The 23346-nt window shown below is 46.7% G+C and overlaps 1 protein-coding gene across 2 annotated transcripts; it reads left to right on the top strand.

The window, feature by feature from the left end:
• Positions 1-425: 425 nt before the first annotated feature.
• xpo1b (exportin 1 b) lies at positions 426-21834 on the top strand. 2 transcript variants are annotated; one of them, XM_080507950.1, is made up of 26 exons: positions 426-588; positions 1655-1709; positions 3252-3383; positions 3553-3654; positions 7463-7535; positions 8671-8732; positions 9689-9733; positions 11838-12019; positions 12700-12748; positions 12906-13025; positions 13136-13264; positions 13367-13525; positions 13892-14089; positions 14720-14858; positions 15351-15532; positions 15629-15785; positions 15868-16031; positions 16133-16267; positions 16360-16543; positions 16703-16809; positions 16911-17105; positions 18048-18216; positions 18933-19067; positions 19166-19325; positions 19414-19510; positions 20553-21834. In XM_080507950.1, exons 3-26 carry the CDS (start codon positions 3258-3260, stop codon positions 20697-20699), a joined length of 3216 nt encoding a protein of 1071 aa, XP_080364076.1. In that variant the 5' UTR covers positions 426-588; positions 1655-1709; positions 3252-3257; the 3' UTR covers positions 20700-21834. The 2 variants fall into 2 exon arrangements, with proteins under 2 accessions (XP_080364076.1, XP_080364075.1); XM_080507949.1 differs by lacking the exon at positions 1655-1709.
• The last annotated feature ends 1512 nt before the right edge of the window (positions 21835-23346 follow it).

The raw sequence follows: 23346 nt of genomic DNA, 5'->3' as shown, positions 1-23346 counted from the left end.
CTCCGGGCGGAGTGGCGGCGTGGGCGCTTGAGCGAATTGAAACGGACGGACGGCTCGGCCGGCCAATAGGAGCGCGGGCAGGAAGTCTGCGCCGGCGAGGCAGCCAATCGCGGCGCGCGGCGGGCGGGATCCCAGTCCAAACTTTTACGCGGCGCCATCGGCTGAAAACTAAACCGAGATGGAATCTCCCAGTCTGAACCGGTTTCAACCGGTTGAGAGTTAGTTGCTTGAGAGAGGAGAGGAGGCGCAGGCACACAACCTCCAAACCGCCCCGCTGGAAAAATCATTAGAGTAACGAATTAATTACGGAATCAAGACTCGGTTTGATCCGTAAGATGTATCGGAGTGAGGGCTTGCTGGGTTTGCCGTGATAGTAGCTTTGGACTCCACATCAGTGGTTGTTACCAGCCAGACATCACTCACTGCTGGAGCTGGAGATAGAGGCAACGCTGCAGAAAAAAAATAAGAAATCTTTTTTTTTTTTTTTTTTTTTGTGCCTCCTTATCAACAGTGATACTCAAGTACTCACTAGATCTCGTAGCTTCTTTGGCAAACGCCACTCTTTTCAGTCAGAGCCTTGGACTTTAGGTAGGTAACCTGGGGTGAAGTACCAATCCTGACATGCTGTGATTAACGTTTCTTGACTGAACAACGTCCCGGGGAATAAATCCTGCGTATCGGTGTGGCTGCTAACTTGTGTTTTCCAGAGAAAGACGATGCTCATTCAAAGTCCGCAGCAGCATCAGCGGTGGGTAAAACCACATAGCCCGCTAGCTAGCACTGGCTACTTTACGGGGATTAGCTAATGCTGGCTGCCGGTCGAGAGTGCGGGTTTAACTTTACCGGAATAAACGCAAGAACTAACGGAGGCTGCGGATGAATACGTTGCGCTTAAATATCCGTGCCTTCTCCTCCCGCTCGTGTGTGCGAGAGCGAGCGGATGTGTCAAGTTTAGCCGCCGCTAGCTAGTAACTTTCTGACTGAGAACTATAAATTTCTCGACCAACGTCGGAGCGCAAGGACAAAAAAAAAAAAACCACTTCCCCGAAAACATCGGCGATGTGACGGGTAATAACTGCGGCTCAATCGGCGTCCCGCGGTCCCCGCATTGGCCCGAGTGGGAGTGGCCGCTGTGAGCGGAGCCGCACGTGAATGGAGTGTTTGTGCGACACGCTGCTCGGCGGCTAGCCTCCGCGGCTAATGGCTAAATGCTAACTGTTTATAGCGTCACGCGGCGTCACCGGTCTAATGCTCGAGACCGTCAGCGTGCTAGACCGCTGCATTTTTTTTCTCCCTTCTAATTATTGTTCAGCTTCCTCCTCTTGTGTGTCGGAGGAGTGAATTCTACTCCGCGTATGGATGTAAACAACGTGACGTCGCCGGGTACATTTCCGACACGTGGGGCATTTAACCTTCTCAGATTGAGTCCAGAGAGGGATTGACAAGGGTATTTCTTTTTTTTTTTGTCGTGAATCTGCTCGTTTGTTTTTATGAAATGCTGAATTGGTGACCTATATTTACAAAAAGCCCCCCCCCCCCCCCCCCCCAACCTCCGTCTCATCCGGAGATCGTTCTTGTCCATTGCTTGCCACTAGATTGAAATGAATGAGTTGATGGTATCTCCATATAAACAAATTGTTTCCCTAATTCACAGATTGTTCAAAACACATACCCCTCCCTGGTTCGACCAGAGTATCATTACCACACAGGTTTGTTTAATTTAACCCTTTATCATTCAAGTGACCATATTTGGTCCCTTTTCGAAGTGGGACTGAACTTTGAAATAGTTGCTGCTTTTCTTGGATTCACGGGCCACACTTTAAGCTTCTTAAAATACAACTCGCGCTTGCTTACTACCACAGTAGTTCAACGTGGATTCTGACAATCATGATTGATCTGTCTAAATCTAACCCAAGTGCATCAGTTTGTATGTATATGTCCAATTGTGGTCAAATGTAGGGTAACTTTTGTTCAGTGCTTGAAGATGTACAGTATGTGGCAACAAGATTACACAACATTTCATACATTTGGGAGAACTTCACCCAATTTAAAGTACTCTGGAAGCTATGAATTGTGAATTTGGTTAAAAAAACAACTTGAATACCTTTATAGTATAGGTGTTTCTGCTGCTTTTGAATAATGACTTTTAAAGTATATTTTTAAAAAGCTTACAGTAATGTCACAGTCTTGAAAATGTAATTTCAGACGGCCTTAAAATGTTAAGAGTTAATTTTGACAGATTTAAAACCTTAGTGCTGAAAAGAAAACGTTTAAGAGTCACTTAGTAAATCTGTCAATGCGGCGTTGTGTTTTTAATATTCGCGATCAGTTCTGCCCATCTAAAATGCTTCCCGCTTTAATAATGTTTTAGCTTTTTGTCATATTTTCTGCATATTTCATTCTTCTCATTACTTTGCTCGCATCCTTGCACATCTTTTTGTCTAATTGAATTTGAGCAATTTAAGCTTTTAAAGGTGCTCTTCAAATGTACGAATCCATTCCGTTAATATTATTTGTTCCTTGAGAGTTTCTTGATTGAGCTCAAAATCTCTTAAATCCTCACGGGACCCCCTGCAGGCTATATACAAGCTCACCCACCCCACCCCCTGAGGTTTTAAGTCAAACTTTTTCATAATTTCAGCTGCAGTTTGCTTGTTTTTGTGACACCAGCTCACTGCAGTCAGGAGAGTGGAAAGCTGTTTCTCCCTCTGAGGACCTCTACTTGTGTTCCACCACAATATCACATCCTATTCAGTTTATTGCCGAACATCATCTATAAACCCTCACCTTATCTGCACTGTATATTCTCCATTAGCTCTTGCACTATCCCGTCTATTGCTTTCACGCGTCACCATCGTCTGTGAGGCACTTTGGGCTGCAGGACGAGACGTACACCTCTAAAGTTTGACCGGCTCGTTTGTCTTTGCTGCTCGTAGAGTCCTGACGTCTGGACTTGCCTGTGTCCCAAACCTCTCATCAGTTTTCAGACACAAGAACGGCCACAGTCTCTTCCTCGCCCCTCTGTTTACTTTTCGATCACTGACAGGCATGTGACACCGTCAGCTTTTAACTTTATAAATGGGCGGCTTGCCGGTGGGTCGGAGGGATGTTTGTGAGGCGGTCAGCTGTTTGGAATTGTTTCTAAACACACGGCTCACATGACTTTGGCTGTTGAATGTTCTGTGTGCACTCACCGCCCCCCGTCCCCCCTCTCTCTCTCTCTCTCTCTCTCTCTGCTGTCCTTTCTCTAGAGCTCTATGCCAGCAATTATGACAATGTTAGCAGACCATGCAGCACAGCAGCTGCTGGACTTCAACCAGAAACTGGATATCAACCTGCTGGATAACGTGGTCAACTGTCTATATCATGGGGTGGGACCACAGGTACGTCCTGTCTGTCAATGCAACACCTTTCCTTTAATACAATCTTCCCCTTTTGAATATTTCCTCTGTTCAATAAATCCACCTTCGACGACACTCGGGAGTATTCCCGCATGCATCTGGCCATCTCAGCTTGAAGTTCTGAAGCGCTTTCTGTTTGTTTTTATTGCAGCAAAGAATGGCACAAGAAGTGCTGACACATTTAAAGGAACATCCAGACGCCTGGACGAGAGTGGACACCATCCTGGAGTTCTCCCAGAACATGAACACCAAAGTAAGCCAGTCCAGGAAACAGTTTTGCAGAGACTCTTGCTTGTACTTTGAGGAAGGAGTCTTCAAAAACGTCACACAAAAGTCTAAGCACCATATCCCATTCCAGCTGTTTGATTGCACCAGAGATTGAATGGAGCGTATCCCGTTGTGCATGGAGATAACACATTGTGCATAAGCTCAATACTGGGTAGGAGCCGTATTTGTCCCATGCCCTAACGCTGGAGCTATGCAGGACCTCTGCCCGTCTGATAACAGGAGTTCGGTTGGACGTGAACCTATCAAACACGCCGAATTTTCTGCCCGCCATCCCGCAGCTGCAGCGTAATCTAAATAGCGAATGAGCCAATCGGGAGTCTGAACTGTTGGCTCCACCCTCTATTTTATGCTTTCCACTAGATCATGCAGCCCTGCCAGGTTAGCCCGTCGTGGTTGTTGGCAGAAGTCTGAAAAGCTGAGGCGTGTTTTCCCTCACAAGTCACACTTATGATGAAGCTCAAAGCCACAGGGGAGCTCTGCCGAATGTGCATTAATGACAAGATGCCAGGGTAAAAAAAAAAACATCTGAAATATTCTGAGATCAATTTGGTATTTATCTTCCCATCATTGTGGGCTAAGATGCACAGATCGGCCATAACATTTGTAACAAACGTGCATTTGTGGGATGAGCAGCAGCAGTTAGACTTGAGTGCATATTTGCTCACGTGTTGTGTTTATAACACCATCCATGTCCACGTACTCACAACTTTCAGGTGCAAACAAGAACATTTTTGCAGCCATGTGAGCTCATTAGCACATTAACCAAATTAACAAATAATCATTGTGAGTAAATCATCTCCTCAGATAACGATGATGCAGCTGCTAAAGCAGACTCTGGATTGTCAACATACCGACCACTCCCTATCGAGTTGTCTTCATTTGCATTTTAATAGTCCAAATCCACACTGGCAACAATATTGACTTAAAGCTTCACCCACAAACCGAATGCACACGGATCCATTCACGCCTTCCTCAAAGTATTGTTGACATCTGCCTTTTTCTTTGTTGCTTGCCTGTAAGACTGCTTAACCCTGACATTCATTACTAATGTCTGAGTTGATGTATCAACAGGACCTTTTTTTTTTTTCCTAGTTTTTATATGTGAAATTTGCCAAATAAATAGGGGCATTAGAGGAAAAGAGGAGACAAAAGGTAAACACCTCTTCAATTCTGCATTTATCTGCATTCGTTAGTTTGAAAAAGAAAACAACTTTCCAAGCACTCTGCACATCTGCCTTTTTTTCTTAGCAGTGGTCATAATATTTGCAAATGTGCTGAATTCAAGCTGTGACTTTTTGATATTAATCACAATGTTCCATTATGTTTATGGCTTGTAATAGGAAGAAAAGGGGTGTGTCATCCTGTGCGTCATGACACAGCTAGGCTTTGCCGGCAGGCCTCCACAAGGTCTACCCTTTTTAAATTCCCTTTGACTGAATTCTGTTCATCCGTTTCTATTGCATCTGTTTCATTGGACAGAGGGAGGGTGCAGGCTGCAGTCAGTAGGACTCATTGTAGAGAAGCGATGTGAATGACTTAATTCACCTGTAGGGATCATGGCGCCGCTCCCGCCCGCCCGCCCGCCCGCCCTCCTCCCCACTCCAGTGCATCCTTTTTCCTCCTCTCCTCACTCCTCTGGTCCCCTCCGTCCTGTTCCTCAAGCTAAAACACAAACCGCGCATTTGGCCGCCTCCTGCTGATAGTTTCACTCCTCATGCCTCCTGCGGTGGTCTGTGCAGATCCCAACAGTCCAAGGTGGAATACGCCACGGGCCGGGGCGCGTGCGGCGCTCCTGCGGGCGCCGTACGGTCTCTGTGCCCGTACGGAGATTTCACCCTTTTATTCTACCAGCATTCATTGTCTGTCACACATCGTGTTAATCCCGCTTCAATAACATCCGTTTACCACATGCAATTCATTGTTTGTTTGTTTGGGTTTTGTTTTTGTTTTTTTGTTGGAATCATTGTTTCCTTGAATCGATGATCCCTACAGTTGAAACAGTCAAAGTAACATTAGATCAAAGACTTGACTTGAAAATGAACAGTTTTTCTCTCTTCATGCTTCTCAATTAGGCAATCGGAAATGAGCAGGGAGCTTAACCTGTGGTTGGTCTTGCTGTTCCTTATGACACACCAGCTAAAGGGATCAGATTCAGGTTTACAGGACAAATCAAGAGTCGTACTGCTCAGACAACAGGCCGCGGAGCTCAGGGTTGGGTATCGACAACTTTTCGTTTTGGATTGTGGATCCCAAGGTCAGATCTACTGCATGCTATGAGCCAACCTGAGTTTAAAACCGAGTTTAAACCTGACAATAGTGTAAGAGTATGACAGTGGCTTGTAAAAGTGTTGATATACCCTATGTTACTTTTCAAACTGGCCAGGTGAGGTGAGAGCTGTGGAGAAGTTTAAAGAAGGGTTCAGGTGTAAAAAGAAAATATCCCAAGCTTTGAGCACTTTGGAATCCCTCGTCGCAAACATCTCTGTTAAAAGCACCTAGAAAGGGCCGTGTTGTATTTGGCGCTGTATAAATAAAGTTGAATCGAATTGAAAAGAGTCTGATTCCAACTGCAGGCCGACCAGTCTTGTAGATGGTCCGGCCTGGTAGAGACAGACTCCAAAAGACTTACAGATGTGATTCCAGCTAATGGGGGATGAAAACCTTTGAGTTTTCTCATTTGAAAACCATTGATGAAACTATATCATTTTCCTTCCATGTTGTGTTGGTCTCTCACGTAAAATCCCAATAAAGCCCATTTGTGGTTGTAATGTGACAAAATGTGGAACATGTCAAGGGACATAAACACTTTTACAAGCCACTGTGTGTATTAATGTTGTTTTTAAGGACCCCCCCCCCCCCAGAGACGAGGTTGCATCAAGACCTTGTAGTGCAGTTCCAAAAAGTTCATATTTAACATGATTTGAAACTAAATATTAAAAGTTGTCCATACTTCTTGGTACCCCGAGAAGTTGCTCTGGGTGTCTGGGCCAATCAGAATGTCCTTCCTCACCAAAAGCCAGGTGTGCCGGATGCGTCGCTGTTTTCAAAACTCCCCGCTGAAGAAATGGGTCACTTTCAAGTTACAGCGCCGAACGTTCTGGTTTTCGTTTACACGACAGCGGCGCTCAGAGTCCGCAGCGCAGATGTTTGGGTGTTTTTATTACGCAACAGCAGCACCCACTGGCATCGCTGCATGAAAAGTACATCGTTTTCGAAACGTTGCCGTCTCAATGCCGACGCGACGCCGTACGCACTCCACTCGTGGGCCGTGTGCTTCACAGAAGCAGCGGAGCCCAGCTCTGTGCTCAGGAGTCCATACGTTCAGACGCCAGTTCTCGATATCCAACCCTCCACAGAGTGAGTCGCCTCGGTTTAAAGATCTCTAATGCATCTTCTTGATCGTTCCCCTCACACACGGTGCATTTCTGAGGCAAAGCCAGCTAATGGGCCGGCGCATCTCTCTGCTGTCTTTGGCTGTCTGGTGTGATGCTGGGAGAAACAGCAGGACTTCTGCAGCGTTCCAGCTTTATGCTGTTTGTTGAGATTTAAAAAAAAGAATAAAAAGTGAATGTTACAAATACTACAAAATCTGCATGAACGATGTGGTTCAGTCCAATCCAGTTTAGAAGTTTACTCCAGGCTGGTCCACTTCATACTGTTTTTATTTTTTTTACTCCTTTTTTTTTTTGGTTTGTATTAAAGTTGCACAATGCTTGCTGATTGTTCTCATTGAGGCGTCCTCCTAATGCTTCTCTCCTCCTTACGTGTTGCAGTACTATGCTCTTCAGATTCTGGAAACGGTTATCAAAACAAGATGGAAGATTCTCCCGAGGAATCAGTGTGAAGGTAAAAAAAACAAAAAGAAGAAATATCTTGCTGTTGTGTTCAGAGCAGTTTGAACTGTTTGTGACGTGCGGTTGCCATGTTGAGGGCTATTCCCCCACTAAGCATGCTGGTTTGTTTTCTGCTCGGCTGGCTTGTACTGGCTGCTGCTGCTGCTGCTGCTGTTGTTGCAAAAAAAAAAAAAAAAGGTTGGATTGTGCACTTTAGCAGCCGTTTTACAAAACATCCCTGCGCAGGTTTTTAATGATGCTTCTGGGAAAAAAAAAAAATATATCTATATATATATAGGATCTAGATGCATTTAACATATTGAAGACTTTATCTGTGTCGTGTTTTTGTGGCCTTGATTTAGAAGTCTTTCTGCTGATTATTCTTTTTTTCTTTCATGGAAAATAACACATTTCAATGCTGCTCTGAGCACATTCATGTCATTATACCAACAGGGGAGTAAAGGCTTGTGACAGCAGTCATTGTTTTCGGGGTTTTTTTAATCCTACATTTTGGTTTCCTGCGATAAATACCCTGAAAAAACTTTGATGGTTGTCTTATGTCCGATGATTCGTCACAGCTCATTTACACAGTACATGAAATGGAAATGGGCTTAAAGTTGATTTATTTCTTGATCTGTTTAAAACAAAGTAATCCATTCATATTTTCTCATCCAACCAAAAAAAATAAAGCGAGAGATGAATTAAAATTGACATTTACGTGAAAATCTTCTCTAGTTTTGCTCCAAATTGGTTTTTCTCACTGACCTAAGGCTTCCCTGCTTCTGACCATAGATGCCTCCATTTTTTTCAAGTGGCAAACTCAGTATGTCTTCTCCCCCACTTGTCCGAGTATTACTTTTGTTTTCGACTCCTCTCACGCTGAAAAAGCACTCATGAGTCCGGCTTTAAGTTTTGCAGAAAAGAAAATACAAGGGAGCTGAAAACGCACGTTTTATTTTTGTGTGTATGGCTTTGTTTTTTGTTTTTGATTTTTTTTGAAAGATGCTCTGCTCGTGTTGACTTGAGGTGGAAACGCCACTGAACCAGCCCAGATGGCTGTGGGCTGCTGAGTAAAGTGAACCTGGGTGTGCTGAAGTTCACTTTTTGACACTAACTGTCGCCTTCTCGTGTCTTTCTTCACGCGCCAGGTATAAAAAAGTATGTGGTCGGACTCATTATCAAGACTTCATCAGACGCGTCGAACGTAGAGGTGAGTATTCTGGACAAAGAGGGAGTTTTACACCGAGTTTATACGACGACGTTCCAAGTGAAAGCGCATAGTTTTGTGTCACCTGCTGCTAGGTGGCAGTGTTGTGCATTTTCAATGCACAACACTTTAATTTAATCTAATCTCCCTGTGTTGACGCACCTGAATAACTTGACAGGCAGCCGTGAAGATGGCTCAAACCATCAAGGAATAGAAGTGTTTCATTTCCTGGTTCCCGGTTAATGCGGCGTCATCGGTCCGGCTCCTCTTCGCCTGTCTGATCCTCCCTCTTATATCAGAACCTCTGTGTACTGAACTGACCTGTCGGCATGAACAACGCGCCTCAGAGCAGCTCGGCATAACTGGAAGACCTCGTGATGAACACGGTGTCCAGCACCTGGCGGGTGGCGCTTCACTTCCCCTCTGAGAACGCATGTTACCGCAGTTGGCTTCGTTCTCCATTGCTCTGCTCAACGTGACTCACTCAACTCATCAGGACGAGATATTAAGAAGGTCCCAGCAGACGAGAAGGACACTTCAGGTCGTCATGGGAACCGGCGGAGCGGACGTTGGGCTCGGAAAAACAACAACATGCTCTCACTGAGGCTACTACTTATGTCTGACTTCACCACTCGCCCTATCGGAGGCTGTAATTTTGGGATGAAATTGATTGAAGGTGTTTATTTTCAAACGCTCTTGACCGGTGCCGACATGTCTTCTACAGACAGAAGGTCACAGCCTCAGTGGCGTCTGTCCAATCAAATATGTTGGATTTTGATCATAACCGTTTCCCGAAACCAGAGTTTAGCTTCATTGAATGTCCGTATGGGTTGTTAAGTTCCAAATTAAATTTGTAACGATGTTATTAAATGACAGAAGGCTCTTATTGTGAAACGGGCACACTGTAACAGGATGCATCGCCTTCCGTACTCATGTCTGTTTTTGTTTTCTTATTTTAGAAAGAAAAAGTGTACATTGGGAAGCTGAACATGATCCTGGTCCAGGTAAGCTTCAGAAACGTTGCTACTGTTTTGTGTGTAAGTGTCAGAGTTCTGTGTGGTGTATTCGTGTTTTTGTCGCTTTTGATAAAGAAGACTTTGCAACATTCAATTCAAACCAATTCTGCACAATGAGAGCAGAATAGCGCACAGATACTGACAATTCCTGATGTTCCCTTTAGTTTTGGTGCAAAAGTGGAAGCGTATCTAATGAAAGTATCTCGCTATGATTTTTCAAGATATGTTCTTGCAAAGTTTGACGAGGTTGGATAGTTTCAACAGAGAGTTGGGATTTATCTTTCAACAACATTTTGTTACTTGTAAGGATGCAACCAATCACATTGGTCTTTCATTGACTAATCCACTGGAGGATCAGAAACACTTCAACATTCTCCTCACAGCTCAACACTCCGTCCGCTGCGTCACTGATCCTGCCGCTCCGGTGTTGTTTCATGTTTGCTACTCGTATTGAAACAGTGTGAACCCCAGGTACCTTTGTAGCTCTTGTACTTTGCAAGGTCGTCCAGTAGGCCAGTGGCGTCGGTCTCTGGTTTGGTGGTCTTGACTGCAACAGTCCAGGCTGGTTTTCTGGTTGGTACGAGTCAGTGCTCTCTCCAAAGACTGAATTAAACTGGGCTTTTTTTGTTTGTTTGTTTGTTTGTTTTTTGTGGATTGCTCAGAGGCTCCCCCCCCAAAAATAAATTGGCAGTGGATATGTGTCAATATTCACTCTGATGGGTAAAGAGTAGGGCTGGGTGGTTTGGCCGAAAAATGACTGCAGACATCAGATATTTTGTCGAAAATGTAACTATTGCTGTGACCCCCCCCCAAAAAAAAAAAAAAAATTAGCAAAATCGATATACCTACAAATTCGATTGATTAAATTGATTTTTTGCTCGGCCCGAGTAACGACTGCACTGAGTTCAGCTCAGTCGAAAGCCGCGTTTCGAGACCGTGTGGCAAAGCTGAGCAGAATGTGACTTTGTATCAAAAGGCAACACAGTGTGTTCAGGAAAGTAACACACAAACACACACACACACACACCTGTCATATTATTGTGGACGTGCCCATGGAAGGATGAACTACAGATGATCTGTGAAGTTCTACTGTCCTCTGGCACCAAGATGTTCAGGCCCAGACGTACCAACACAACTCTGGCTTTTTGCCTTCTACTTTCCTGGTTTGTTTGTTTTTTTCCCCGAGAAGGCGTCAAACATAAAGCCTGTGGGCCAAAATCGGTCCAATCCGGTCACAACAAAACACAAAACAAATAGCGGCACCACTGAGATCGGGGTTGAATATCGAGCATTAATGTCAAAGTCATTCTGTCAGGGTGAGTTTGTAAAAACGCGCGTAATGCAATGGCTATGAAGTTGGCTTTTCCTCACCACACACAACAAAGAAAATCTTAAAATTTTAAGGGGGGGGGGGGTTGTTTTACCGGCCGGCACGCTCCAGATGAAGTTGTGTTGTATTTGGCCCCTGAACAGAATGAGTTTGACACTCCCGATCTAAGACGTCGACTTGCAGGACGAAATGTGCTCTTGCTGTCATGATAAAATGCTGATTGGTGGCGTTCTGGTCGTGCCGTGTTAGATCGTGTGTCTGTAGAGGTGATCGGACCGGGAGGCTTCTTGATATCAGAGGACGTCAGTGTGCACGGAAAGTAGAATCCTCTACTAACCGCTGAGAATAAGACCTCATTATGTAACAAATAGAGCACGTGCGTCTGATGTATATGTGCGTAGGGGGCGGGACTGGCTCGCCGGCTCCACGAGTGACTTTGCATTAATGCCAGAGAGTGAGAGTGAGAGTGAGTCACCGCTTGCGTCAGCCGAGCTAACATTGTTCTGGCCTTGAGGGACCGAGGAGCTCCAGATTCCAGCCGTCCTCAGGAGGCCGCGTCGGAAATATCAGGCGACATGAATGAGCCGACGGTTGGCCCGTTACATCAGAGTCAGAAAAACACGTTTACTATCGTTCTCCACAGGAGCGGCTGAGATTAAACAAGAGACGCTTGTATCCCGTTTTTCCTCCACATTTGCACATTGGTCGCGGTGGGCGGTCTCTCGTTCTGAACGTTGCCCGCGTGTCTCCCCGCGCCCGCAGATCCTGAAGCAGGAGTGGCCCAAGCACTGGCCCACCTTCATCAGCGACATCGTGGGGGCGAGCCGCACCAGCGAGAGCCTCTGCCAGAACAACATGATCATCCTCAAGCTGCTCAGCGAGGAGGTGTTCGACTTCTCCAGCGGCCAGATGACGCAGGTCAAGGCCAAGCACCTCAAAGACAGGTCAGCACGCCGCTTCCCCGCCCAAACGCCACTGGCAGCGCCATCGTGGTCCCGGCTTCATCGAGGCCCAGCCAATGTGTTGGTTTTCATTACCGACACCGATCAAAGAGCTTTACAGCGGAAATGTCGATAGATTTTTCCTTTATATGTGTGTCTTTATTAACTCTGCACTACAGTTCTGGAGCATAAATCAAAGAGTTGGAACAAAGAAATTCAGAGCAGCGAGAGGCAGGTTGTCAAAGAAGAGCACGTCGGCGCCCCTCGTAACCGGGGACGACGCGAGGCTCGTTTTGGTTACATCACCCTCTCGCTGCACAAAACCCCTCAATCCCAGAGACGTTCGTTCATATCTGCGTTCTTCACGGCGGAAGGCGATTTGAAATGTTGTCACCTGTAAATAATAGAAAATGTCTCCAGAGTGGAGAGAAGCATCTTTGATGTATGTGAGAAGAAATGTGTAGAGAGGAGTTAGTGTCTGGAACCGCCTCGCACCCATTTCAGCTTTTTCAGTTTCACTTGTGAATCTTTAAAGCGTTCCAGTCGATTTGGAGCCGTGGTCACTTTCTTCACAAAACAAAGCTCCACAACGACGGAGTGATTTATCAACTTGTCCAGCCAAAGTGTTGGAGGCTTTTCATGAAACACTAATATGTTCCCTCTTGTTTCTTTCTTTCTTTCAGCATGTGTAACGAGTTCTCCCAGATATTCCAGCTCTGTCAGTTTGTTATGGTGCGTACCCTCTTATGTCCACAGTTTTTTAGTTTTTTTTTTTTATATTCTTCCAAAACGCAATGCCAGTGTTGCGTCGTTCACTGGAAACCGTCGTCAACAGAGGCTGAAGACTCCCGTTCCGAAAGCATGTTTTTCATCCTTTGTTGTAATTCAGGAAAATTCCCAGAATGCCCCTCTGGTCCACGCCACTCTGGAGACCCTCTTGCGTTTTCTCAACTGGATTCCTCTGGGATACATCTTTGAAACCAAGCTGATCAGCACGCTGGTGTATAAGGTCAGTTGGGAGGTGTTTGTCAGCTCCCGTTTCCGTCGTTGGAAGGTTTCAAACAAAAAAAAAAAAAAGACGCGGGTGGTTTGAGTGCAGCGTTTGCATCCTGTGTGCAGTTTTTGAACGTGCCGATGTTCCGCAACGTGACGCTGAAGTGCCTGACGGAGATCGCCGGCGTGAGCGTCAGCCAGTACGAGGAGCAGTTTGTGACGCTCTTCACACTCACCATGTGTCAGCTCAAGCAGGTGCCTTCAGATTACACACCCACACACACACACTGACCACACAGATGGTCCTCTTCTCATTCCGTCCTCGATGTCATTAACCGGAATCGGCTCCATTTCCAGATGCTGCCTCTGAACACCAACATCCGGCTGGCCTACGCCAACGGCAAGGACGACGAGCAGAACTTCATCCAGAACCTCAGCCTGTTCCTGTGCACGTTCCTCAAAGAGCACGGCCAGCTCATCGAGAAGCGCCTCAACCTCCGAGAGACGCTCATGGAGGTCAGTCGCTCCGACCGGCGCCCCGGAAGCTTCTCCTTCCATCTCCACTCCTGACGGCTTCAGTGTTTCGGGTCCATTTCACCCGAAAGCCAATAGAAAACTTCAGAACGAAAAAACAGAACACGTTCAAGTCACTTTGTAAAGCAGAAAATGACATTACAGCTGAATAATACCAATCAGATTTAAATAGGTACACATGTAAACACTGAGCTGGAGACGTTTATACTTTCAAATCTGTCGTTCATTTTAATTATGGAATTATTTATGTGACACGTCGGACACTTAAACAGTTCAATGTGACAAAAACACTTTAAATGGAAGCGAAACCTCAACTTTTGATTTTATTTTCTCGTTGTTGCTCCTCAGGCCCTCCACTACATGCTGCTGGTGTCGGAGGTGGAAGAGACCGAGATCTTCAAGATCTGTCTGGAGTACTGGAACCACTTGGCCGCCGAGCTGTACAGAGAGAGTCCCTTCTCCACGTCCACGTCCCCGCTGCTCTCCGGGAACCAGCACTTTGACGTGCCGCCGCGCCGGCAGCTCTACCTGCCGGTCCTCTCCAAGGTACGGTCCGCCGCGCCCGGGGCCGACCTCTGCAACTGGCAGCGCGGGGAAAAGATTGTTAAAGCGGCGGCGTGTCAGCCGGCAGTCACATTAGAATCAGCTGGCAGCGCTCGGCGACAGGTGGCTGCAGGAGCAGGTTCCAGTTACAATGTTGCACTAATTCTGCAGCTCATACAGTACCGTCGCGTTTTTCTTTTTTCTCTCGGTTGTGCGTGCGTGTGAGGGGGTTTGATACACGTGTGACGACTCACGTCTGCATGTGTACAGTTGTTTGTGAAGACGTGTAGTATGTCTCTGCAGGTGTGTGTTTGTGTGTGTAATTGTGCATTCATGCACTTATTGGTTTGTTTGTGTGTCTGTGTGTATTTTATACAGAAGTGTGGTTGTGTGTGTGTTTCTGTAATGGTTGTGCGTGCACCTGTCTTCTCATTACAATTGTTTATGTGCTTACATGCATGTTTCTGTGTGTGCACACGGTTGTGTGAAGATTTGTGCATGCATGCATATATATATATGTGTGTGTGTGTCTGTGTGTGTGTATAAGTTTGTGTTGGCGTGTGTGAGACATATAATCCAGTGCCGCTTCCCGATGCGTCAACGCGCTGACAGGCCGTCTTCTCCGTGCGACAGGTGCGTCTGCTGATGGTGAGTCGGATGGCGAAGCCGGAGGAGGTCTTGGTGGTGGAGAACGACCAGGGCGAGGTCGTGCGGGAGTTCATGAAGGACACCGACTCCATCAACCTCTACAAGAACATGAGGGAGACTCTCGGTAACGACGCCCTCCCTCCACGACCACGACACTTTCTCTTACTTTGATACTTCTGCTTGTGGACGCTTCAGTCGTTTATGAATTGTTAGTAATTGTTTATCGCATGGTGACGTTTATTATCATCAGTGGTGCAGCCGCCGGTCATCTACGTGATCCTACAGTTAAATAATTCAGCTTTTGTTCTCCTCATTGCAAAGAAACTTAAAAAGTGGACGCCAGCTGGCTTCTTCAGTTATTAAGACTTTGTGAGCATTTTGTTTCAGACCCGCAGAAAATCCTGTTAAAACTATGAAAACAAGCCTGACTTTGTAATTCAGCGTAATCAAAGTCCGATTTCCGACAAATCTTTAAATTTAATTGACACAAAGAAGTCGTTCTTCAACTTTATTCTGGAAGTATTTCCACCAAACATACATCTCGATTGCGGAAAAGCCGCTGCTGCGCACCACCAGCAGATGTGTGATCACGGTAATGTGCCGCGCGCCCCTGCAGTGTACCTCACTCACCTGGACTACGCCGACACCGAGCGCATCATGACGGAGAAGCTCCACAACCAGGTGAACGGCACCGAGTGGTCCTGGAAGAACCTCAACACGCTGTGCTGGGCCATCGGCTCCATCAGCGGCGCCATGCACGAGGAGGACGAGAAGAGGTTCCTCGTCACCGTCATTAAGGTACACTGCGACGCCGCCGGTCTCTATTTGACCAGGGCGTCGTGCAGAGATTTGACTCGCGGTCTGTGTGTGTGTGTGTGTGTGTTTTTGCTTCAGGACCTGCTGGGTCTGTGTGAGCAGAAGCGAGGGAAGGACAACAAGGCCATCATAGCCTCCAACATCATGTACATCGTGGGCCAGTATCCACGCTTCCTCAGAGCCCACTGGAAGTTCCTCAAAACCGTGGTCAACAAGCTCTTTGAGTTCATGCACGGTGAGGAGGCCGGCCGCGTAGGTGCCTGTGGAGAACGCCGGCACTTGGAAGTGTTCTCATTTTGTTTGTTTGTTTTCGTCAGAAACCCACGACGGCGTGCAGGACATGGCGTGCGACACCTTCATCAAGATCGCGCAGAAGTGCCGGCGCCACTTCATCCAGGTGCAGGTGGGCGAGGTGATGCCCTTCATCGACGAGATCCTGAACAACATCAACACCATCATCTGCGACCTCCAGCCCCAGCAGGTCAGCAGGGGGCGCCGCCGCCGCCGCCGTCCGAGCCGCAGCGCCTAGCGCACGCCACGGGACGTCTCCCTTTCTCACGCCGTCTTGTCGTCCACGCGCAGGTGCACACGTTCTACGAGGCGGTGGGCTACATGATCGGCGCGCAGACGGACCAGGCGGTGCAGGAGCACCTGATAGAGAAGTACATGCTGCTGCCCAACCAGGTGTGGGACAGCATCATCCAGCAGGCCACCAAGGTAAGCGGAGCGCCGGCCGCCACGCCTCTCTGTGGAAGGTCTGGACTGGCGGGCTTGACGGGGGCACCGGGCCTCTCTCCTCTTCCTCTCAGAACGTCGACATCCTGAAGGACCCCGAGACGGTGAAACAGCTGGGCAGCATCCTGAAGACCAACGTCCGCGCCTGCAAGGCCGTGGGTCACCCCTTTGTCATCCAGCTGGGACGCATTTACCTCGACATGCTCAACGTCTACAAGTGCCTGAGCGAGAACATCTCGGCCGCCATCCAGACCAACGGTAAGGACGGCGAGGAGGCGCCCGAGAAAAAACCTTGGCGGAATACTGAGAAACTCCAGAATAATGTGACTCCATGAGGAAGCCTGGTTGAGATCTGAGCCTCACGGGAGGATGAAGTTTGGAGGGAACGAGCAAAACCTCCTCCTCTCTGCGTTGCAGGTGAGATGGTGACGAAGCAGCCCCTGATCCGCAGCATGAGGACGGTGAAGCGGGAAACACTGAAGCTGATCTCGGGCTGGGTCAGCCGCTCCAACGACCCCCAGATGGTGAGACGGTTCGATCCCCTGCTTTCAGACCCGCCCGGTGTGTTTTAGCGGCTTCGTGAACGACGTGCGTAAAACTTCTCCACGTGGCCACGGTTGTGCAGGTCGGAGAGAACTTCGTGCCGCCGCTGCTGGACGCCGTCCTCATCGATTACCAGCGCAACGTGCCGGCCGCCCGCGAGCCCGAGGTGCTCAGCACCATGGCGACCATCGTCAACAAGCTGGGGGGGCACATCACCAGCGAGATCCCCCAGATCTTCGACGCCGTCTTCGAGTGCACGCTGAACATGATCAACAAGGTGAGCGGCGGCGATTCGGGAGGAAGTCGCCCGCGATGGCGGGGGGAGTGTCGGGGCTCATGAGCCGGTGACTCATCATGACTGGTCGGCTGGTTGACCAGCGTCTTGGAGACGCCGTGTGGATTCCTCCCATCGGACCCAACGGGTTGAAAAAGGTTCCACTGCTACTGTGCATGTGCAGCGTGGTGGTCTGTTCTTCTGCACATGCTCAGTAGACGGACAACGCTTGCCTCCAGAGTGTCATGGCTCCCGATACCTGGGACTTGGTAGTGTTATACTCGACAGTCACTTGTAGTAAGAAAGGTGCATTTTCCCGCTTTTCGACGGCGACAGTCCGGAGACTTTTCAAAAAGTTCCACCTTGAGGAGCCGTTTTCCAAAACGTGACGCCAAAGAACACAACCAAAGTTTTGCGTTTTCACTTGAGAGGTTAAGCCTTTAATTCCCGTTTGAGTCGGAATCCGCTGCAATTATTTCCTCACCAGAAGTCATGTGACCTCCTCAGCTGACCCACCGGGCTGGACTTTCCTCCAATCGGATCGCCTCCATGCTTCTTACTTATTTACTCACTACTTGCGTGGCAAAACAAGCCCGAGGGTCTGAGGTCCGATGACGTTGGAGAAGCAGTGTTTAGAAAATGCGACCAGTCTGATGACACGGCGGCTGCACCGGCACTCAATCCCATATAGATCTGATTTATTTCTACATATGAACGAGGATTTCATCATAGATGAGAGCAAAAAAAAAGGAAATTGGGTCACATTAGGACTGACCTTGTGGAGGCAGCCACCGGTCTGTGGGAGAAAGTGCCACCGAGTGGCCAAAGTGGGGGAAGCAAGGCCTCGACGAAAACTCCTTCAAACTAGTGTGTTTGGTTTCCCGCGTGAGCCGTGTCGGCGCCCGCCGGGTCTGACCTGCTTGGCGTCGTGTTGTGTTTTGGCAGAACTTCGAGGAGTTCCCGGAGCACCGGACCCATTTCTTCTACCTGCTGCAGGCGGTCAACTCCCACTGCTTCCCCGCCTTCCTCGCCATCCCGCCGGCCCAGTTCAAGCTGGTGCTGGACTCCATCATCTGGGCCTTCAAACACACCATGAGGAACGTGGCCGACACCGGTGAGACGCTCTCTATCCACGGATTGTAACATGAGCGGGGTTTTTTTTGACTACGTTAAATTCAACGTCATTTATTGACGCCCACATTTCATCATCTCTTAAAAACCTTGAACACCAGTCTCCTAAAAATGACCTTAATCATGACTTGCTATATGTTGGTTAACGTTCACTAGTTAATGGATTCAGACAGTTTTAAATTTTTCATATTTTCTAGTGCAAACATGAATTGGGTGAACCGAGTGGAAAGAAACCGTTCAATCACATCATGTTTCTATCACTTTCACATTATTAGTTGGAGAAATAAAAATAGAAATTAAATAACTTGATCAATTTCAATGCAATCCTAAAAAGGACAAATCTCAACATAAAGATTGTTGCTTTAGTTTCTATTCTGTTGGAAATTGGTGAGAAGATGTCGATTCTGATATTTAATTCGGATTATTCCGTTTTTGAATAATGTAGAGAAATGGGATAAAAATGGCTAGAATTTGCTGAAATAACCAAAACATGTCGCTGAACAATACTTTTTAAAATAACTTTTAATACTTCTAATGAATCAAAATTTGACTAAAAAAGTTCTTAGATTGCCTAAAAAAACTAAAAGGCTTAAAACCACTTAAACGTACTTTAAAAAAAAACCAATAAAATGTAGTAAAAGGTGAGCAGTTCAGCTGTGGGCGCTCTGGCCTGGCGTGACGCTGCGTTGCGCCCCTCAGGCCTGCAGATCCTCTACACCATGCTGCAGAACGTGGCTCAGGAGGAGGCGGCGGCTCAGAGCTTCTACCAGACGTACTTCTGCGACATCCTGCAGCACATCTTCTCCGTGGTCACCGACACGTCGCACACCGCTGGTGAGCTCGCCCTCTCTCTCCCTCTCCCTCTCACTGATCCCGCTGTGCCTCGGGTGGAGTTAAAGGTGTGTGTGTGTGTGTGTGTGTGTGTTTGTCAGGCCTGACGATGCACGCCTCCATCCTGGCCTACATGTTCAACCTGGTGGAGGAGGGGAAGATCACGACGGCGCTGAACCCCGGCAGCCCCGCCAACAACCAGGTCTTCATCCAGGAGTATGTGGCCAACCTGCTCAAGACCGCCTTCCCCCACCTACAAGAGTGAGCCCCCCACACACACACACACACTCACTCACTCCTGTCTGTTTGCCACGGCTCACATTCGTGTGTGTGTGTGTGTGTGTTCCAGTGCTCAGGTGAAGGTGTTTGTAACCGGCCTGTTCAGCTTAAATCAGGACATTCCCGCCTTCAAGGAGCACCTGAGGGACTTCCTGGTCCAAATCAAGGTGAGATCTCAACTTGTTCTCAATGATCACACTTCATTTCAAAGTGTCACAAAGTCACTCGAGGTCAAACGCCGCTGCAATCAAGATCCAATGTCCTCTCACCATTGGAGAAATAAACCATTCTAATCACGTGAGACGAAGGAATCAATAAATAACCTCAGCTGTCATTACACAATAAAATCATCTTTGTTCATCTTTATACATCTAATGTGAACAATTGTGTGTCGTTTACATGTTGTAGTGAGAAATATCTGAAAGAAACACAACTTTAATGTGGGGGGGGGTAATAAAAAAAATGAATTGGCTCAAGTAACAAATAATTAAAAGTCTGTTGAAATGATTAGCAGTTTAAAAAAACAACCAAATAGTCAAAAATGGTAAAAACCTGTCAAAGAACAGAAACAAATGATACGTATTTATAATAATATATAACACCTTTAACTGTTCAATACAGATTTAAATTAAAAAATCTAAAATTAATCAGCAATGTAATGAAATGGATTGGAATTTTTTAAATAATGTAAACAGCTAAAATGAATGAAAAGTGACTAAAATTTGTTAAAATTGCTAAAATCACAGAAAAATTGGCAATAAAAAACTTTGATACAGCTCACAGTAACAAAAAAAAAATCTTAAAGTAACTAAAAAAAGGTGAAAATGACAACAACAAAAGGTTTTAATCTGGTATAAAATGGGTTTTTAAATAAAGCCCAAACCTGACAAATAATAATACTTATTTATACTTACTTGTTATTAAATGATAATAACAAACAAAAACCTCTGGAAAACAAAATAATTAATAATTAAAAACAGAGCTTGAACTTGAGACCAAAATAATCAGGGGGAAAAGAAAAATGTAGAAGCTCAAAATTGTGGCTCCACACTGATATTTAGTGAAAAGTCATAAAAAGTGAAAGTTGTGGGTCCAGGTTTTTACTGCATGTCAGGAGACCTTGTATGAAACTTGTTCATGTCAGAAGGTACGAGTAAGGCTGACGCCCCGCCCCCTCCCTTACCCCCCCTCCCTCCCCCCCCCCTGCAGGAGTTTGCGGGCGAGGACACCTCGGACTTGTTCCTGGAGGAGCGGGAGGCGTCGCTGCGTCAGGCCCAGGAGGAGAAACACAAGATCCAGATGTCGGTGCCGGGAATCCTCAACCCACACGAGATCCCCGAGGAGATGTGCGACTGAGACTGACTCCTCCCCCTCCCCTCCCCCGCAAACTGTACAGTACAAACAACCCCCCCTCCCCCCCAACCACAGCAAACGCAACTAAACCCCAGAGAGACGGCGTGGCGCTCCATTCGGACTCCGGATCGACCAAAACGATGCCAATCCACGGTCAGCGCGTCGCCCGGCGGCCCTTTTTACATGATCTGCGTTTTCTATGGAGACTTTTTGTGTAAAAAACAAACAAAAAACAAAAACAAAAACTTTCCACAGCCGTTAATCCGAGCTTCTGATTGGCGGGTTGGCGTTTAGCGTTCAGTGTGTCCTCCTCTGCGTCCGTCTGTTGCCCCCGTGCATGGTGGGAGAATGTGAATCTAACGGAAAAAATGAATGAAGGCTTGAGACAAGCTGCTCCCAGCAGGAGGCCATTGTTATATTATTATTATTATTATTATTATTATTATTATTATTATTTCTTTTTGGGTTGTTTTGTTTATTTTTTAGGGAAAGCCACACCCATTATGTGCATATCATCCCAATTGTATAGCATCTTTAATACCATGGGAACATTTTTTCCTTTTATTCTATTGTTTCTATTTGTTGTTGTTGTTGTTGTTGTGTGTGCGCGTGCGTGCGTGTGTATGTGTGCTGTCGCCGAGTCGACATCAGCGTTTTGTTTTTCCTCTAAGAGGATTGTTGCTCGTTTGCGAGCCTTCATTACTGGGATGTTTTAAGGTCGTGGCGGAGGTTATTTATGGCTCTTCGGTTGGTTGCATCTTTATAACAAACTCCTGTTTAACTCAGACGGCTTTCCACATTCTGAACTGTACTAATTTAGATTGTTTACCGCCGCGGCAGTGCGTCAAGACACTACCTTTAGAGCAAAATGAGAAATAAAAACAACCTGGGTTTACATTTAATTTTCTATTTTTACATTTTTCATTGTTTGAATTCTGTCCAAAATTAAACAAAAAGGCTTCTTTTTTTTCCCCCTTTTTTTTTTTGGTCCGGAGAGCAAATTATATGCCAATGAGTTTAATTAGGAAAGAATGTATAAATCCAAATAAGCACCCGATCTCTAATGGCTAATTTCCCCTCTCGAGGTGTTACATTTGTTGTGAACTTTTTGAACTGATTAAAGTTGAGAATTTTATAACCCCGCCTTCGCTCACTTTTCTTTTCTTTCTTTTTTTCCCCCCCCTGAGTCGAGCGTCGTTGGAAACCTGCTCAAACGTGAGTTTCTCGTAAGACGAGCCGTTCTTAATTGGCCCACTAGGTGTCGCACTGTCTGTGGCAGTGGTTATTAAAATGAACTTCTACTGACTCCATCTTGTGGTGTTAGGCGGTATTACATCCTCCGCTCGGTTTTGGTGTTTTGCCATCGGTGACTTTTACCTTTTAAATACACATTGCAATTAAAAATAAAGAAAGTGTGCAGCACCTTACACACACACACACACACACATAAATCCTGAGCAGAAAGACCGCCGCAGGCGATGATGGATGTCGTTTGCCGCAGTTTCCGCCTCCGCGCCTTTGGCCAAGGTTGACTGTGTGTAACGCGACCCGGCGCCGCTAATCTCCGTTAACATGCTGGTATTACATGAAAGGTTACGGTGACGCTCTCCGATGGAGGTGGTGGGGGGGAGGGGGGGTCGCTCAGCATCTCTTCACGTTACTTTCGATGCTCCGGAGTAAGTCGGTGCGACTGTAACCAGAACCCCGGCGCTCCCTGACCCAGATCCACAGATCCTCAGCCATTCTCGGCATCTGCTGTCGAGGAGGAGAGGGAACAGCTGGGCGGCCCGCTACGCTTCTCCGCACGGCAGGCGGGCGGCGTTATTAATACCCCCGGTGAGTAAGGGATGGGAGCAGGTGACCTTCGACACGGTGGCACATGCCGGCTTCCTGCCAGCGACCGGCACGTCGCTTCCGCTCTTCAGAACTCTGCTCACAACTCCAATAAAAAACAGGCAGGACGGAGGCTCAGGAGCTCCAGGATCACCTGCTGAGGGCAAAGGTCAAACCGGGGCAGCTGTGTGAGCATCTGGAAGAGCTCTGCTGCCACCTGGCGGTCAAACTAAAGACTCAAAGAAAGGAGGGCTCAGGTTGATCGTTTTATTGGTTCCCTCTGTGGGTTAAAGTGCTTCACACAGGAACAACTGGGAGGAAAGAGCAGCGTCCGCGTCGCCACGGCAACGCCAGGTTAGTAACAGCATGAGGAAGCAGCAGGTTAACGAGACGAGGTCAAAAAGCTTCAAGAATATAAACAAAACCCTCATGAGCCAGACTTTACATGTGATCAATATCTGAGCACAGCTCGGTAACTTCGGAAAAATAATTAATCTTATCTTATATTTTATACTACTGAAACTTTCACTGTCTATTAAAATGTTGAATTTCATCACACTTGGAAAAAGTAAGATTTTCTAGTTTTAATACTTATGTTTACTTTCCATTCATAAAATCAATTTAAATATTTTTTCACATTCAATTTCTTTCTCATTTCAGTCTAATTGGACTTTGAACCAGAGTTTCAGGCAATTTAACATCAATATTTCGACTTTTAAAAAAAAAAAGCAAAACATGTAACTAATTGTCGCGAACCAATTGGTTTGTACATTCAATCTAAACGATAACTTAAAACATGATTTAGATTTTATATCAT

Source organism: Blennius ocellaris (genome assembly GCF_963422515.1).
Source record: "Blennius ocellaris genome assembly, chromosome: 13".
Classification (NCBI taxonomy): Eukaryota; Metazoa; Chordata; class Actinopteri; order Blenniiformes; family Blenniidae; genus Blennius; species Blennius ocellaris.
This window is presented reverse-complemented; position numbering and strand designations above follow the sequence as displayed.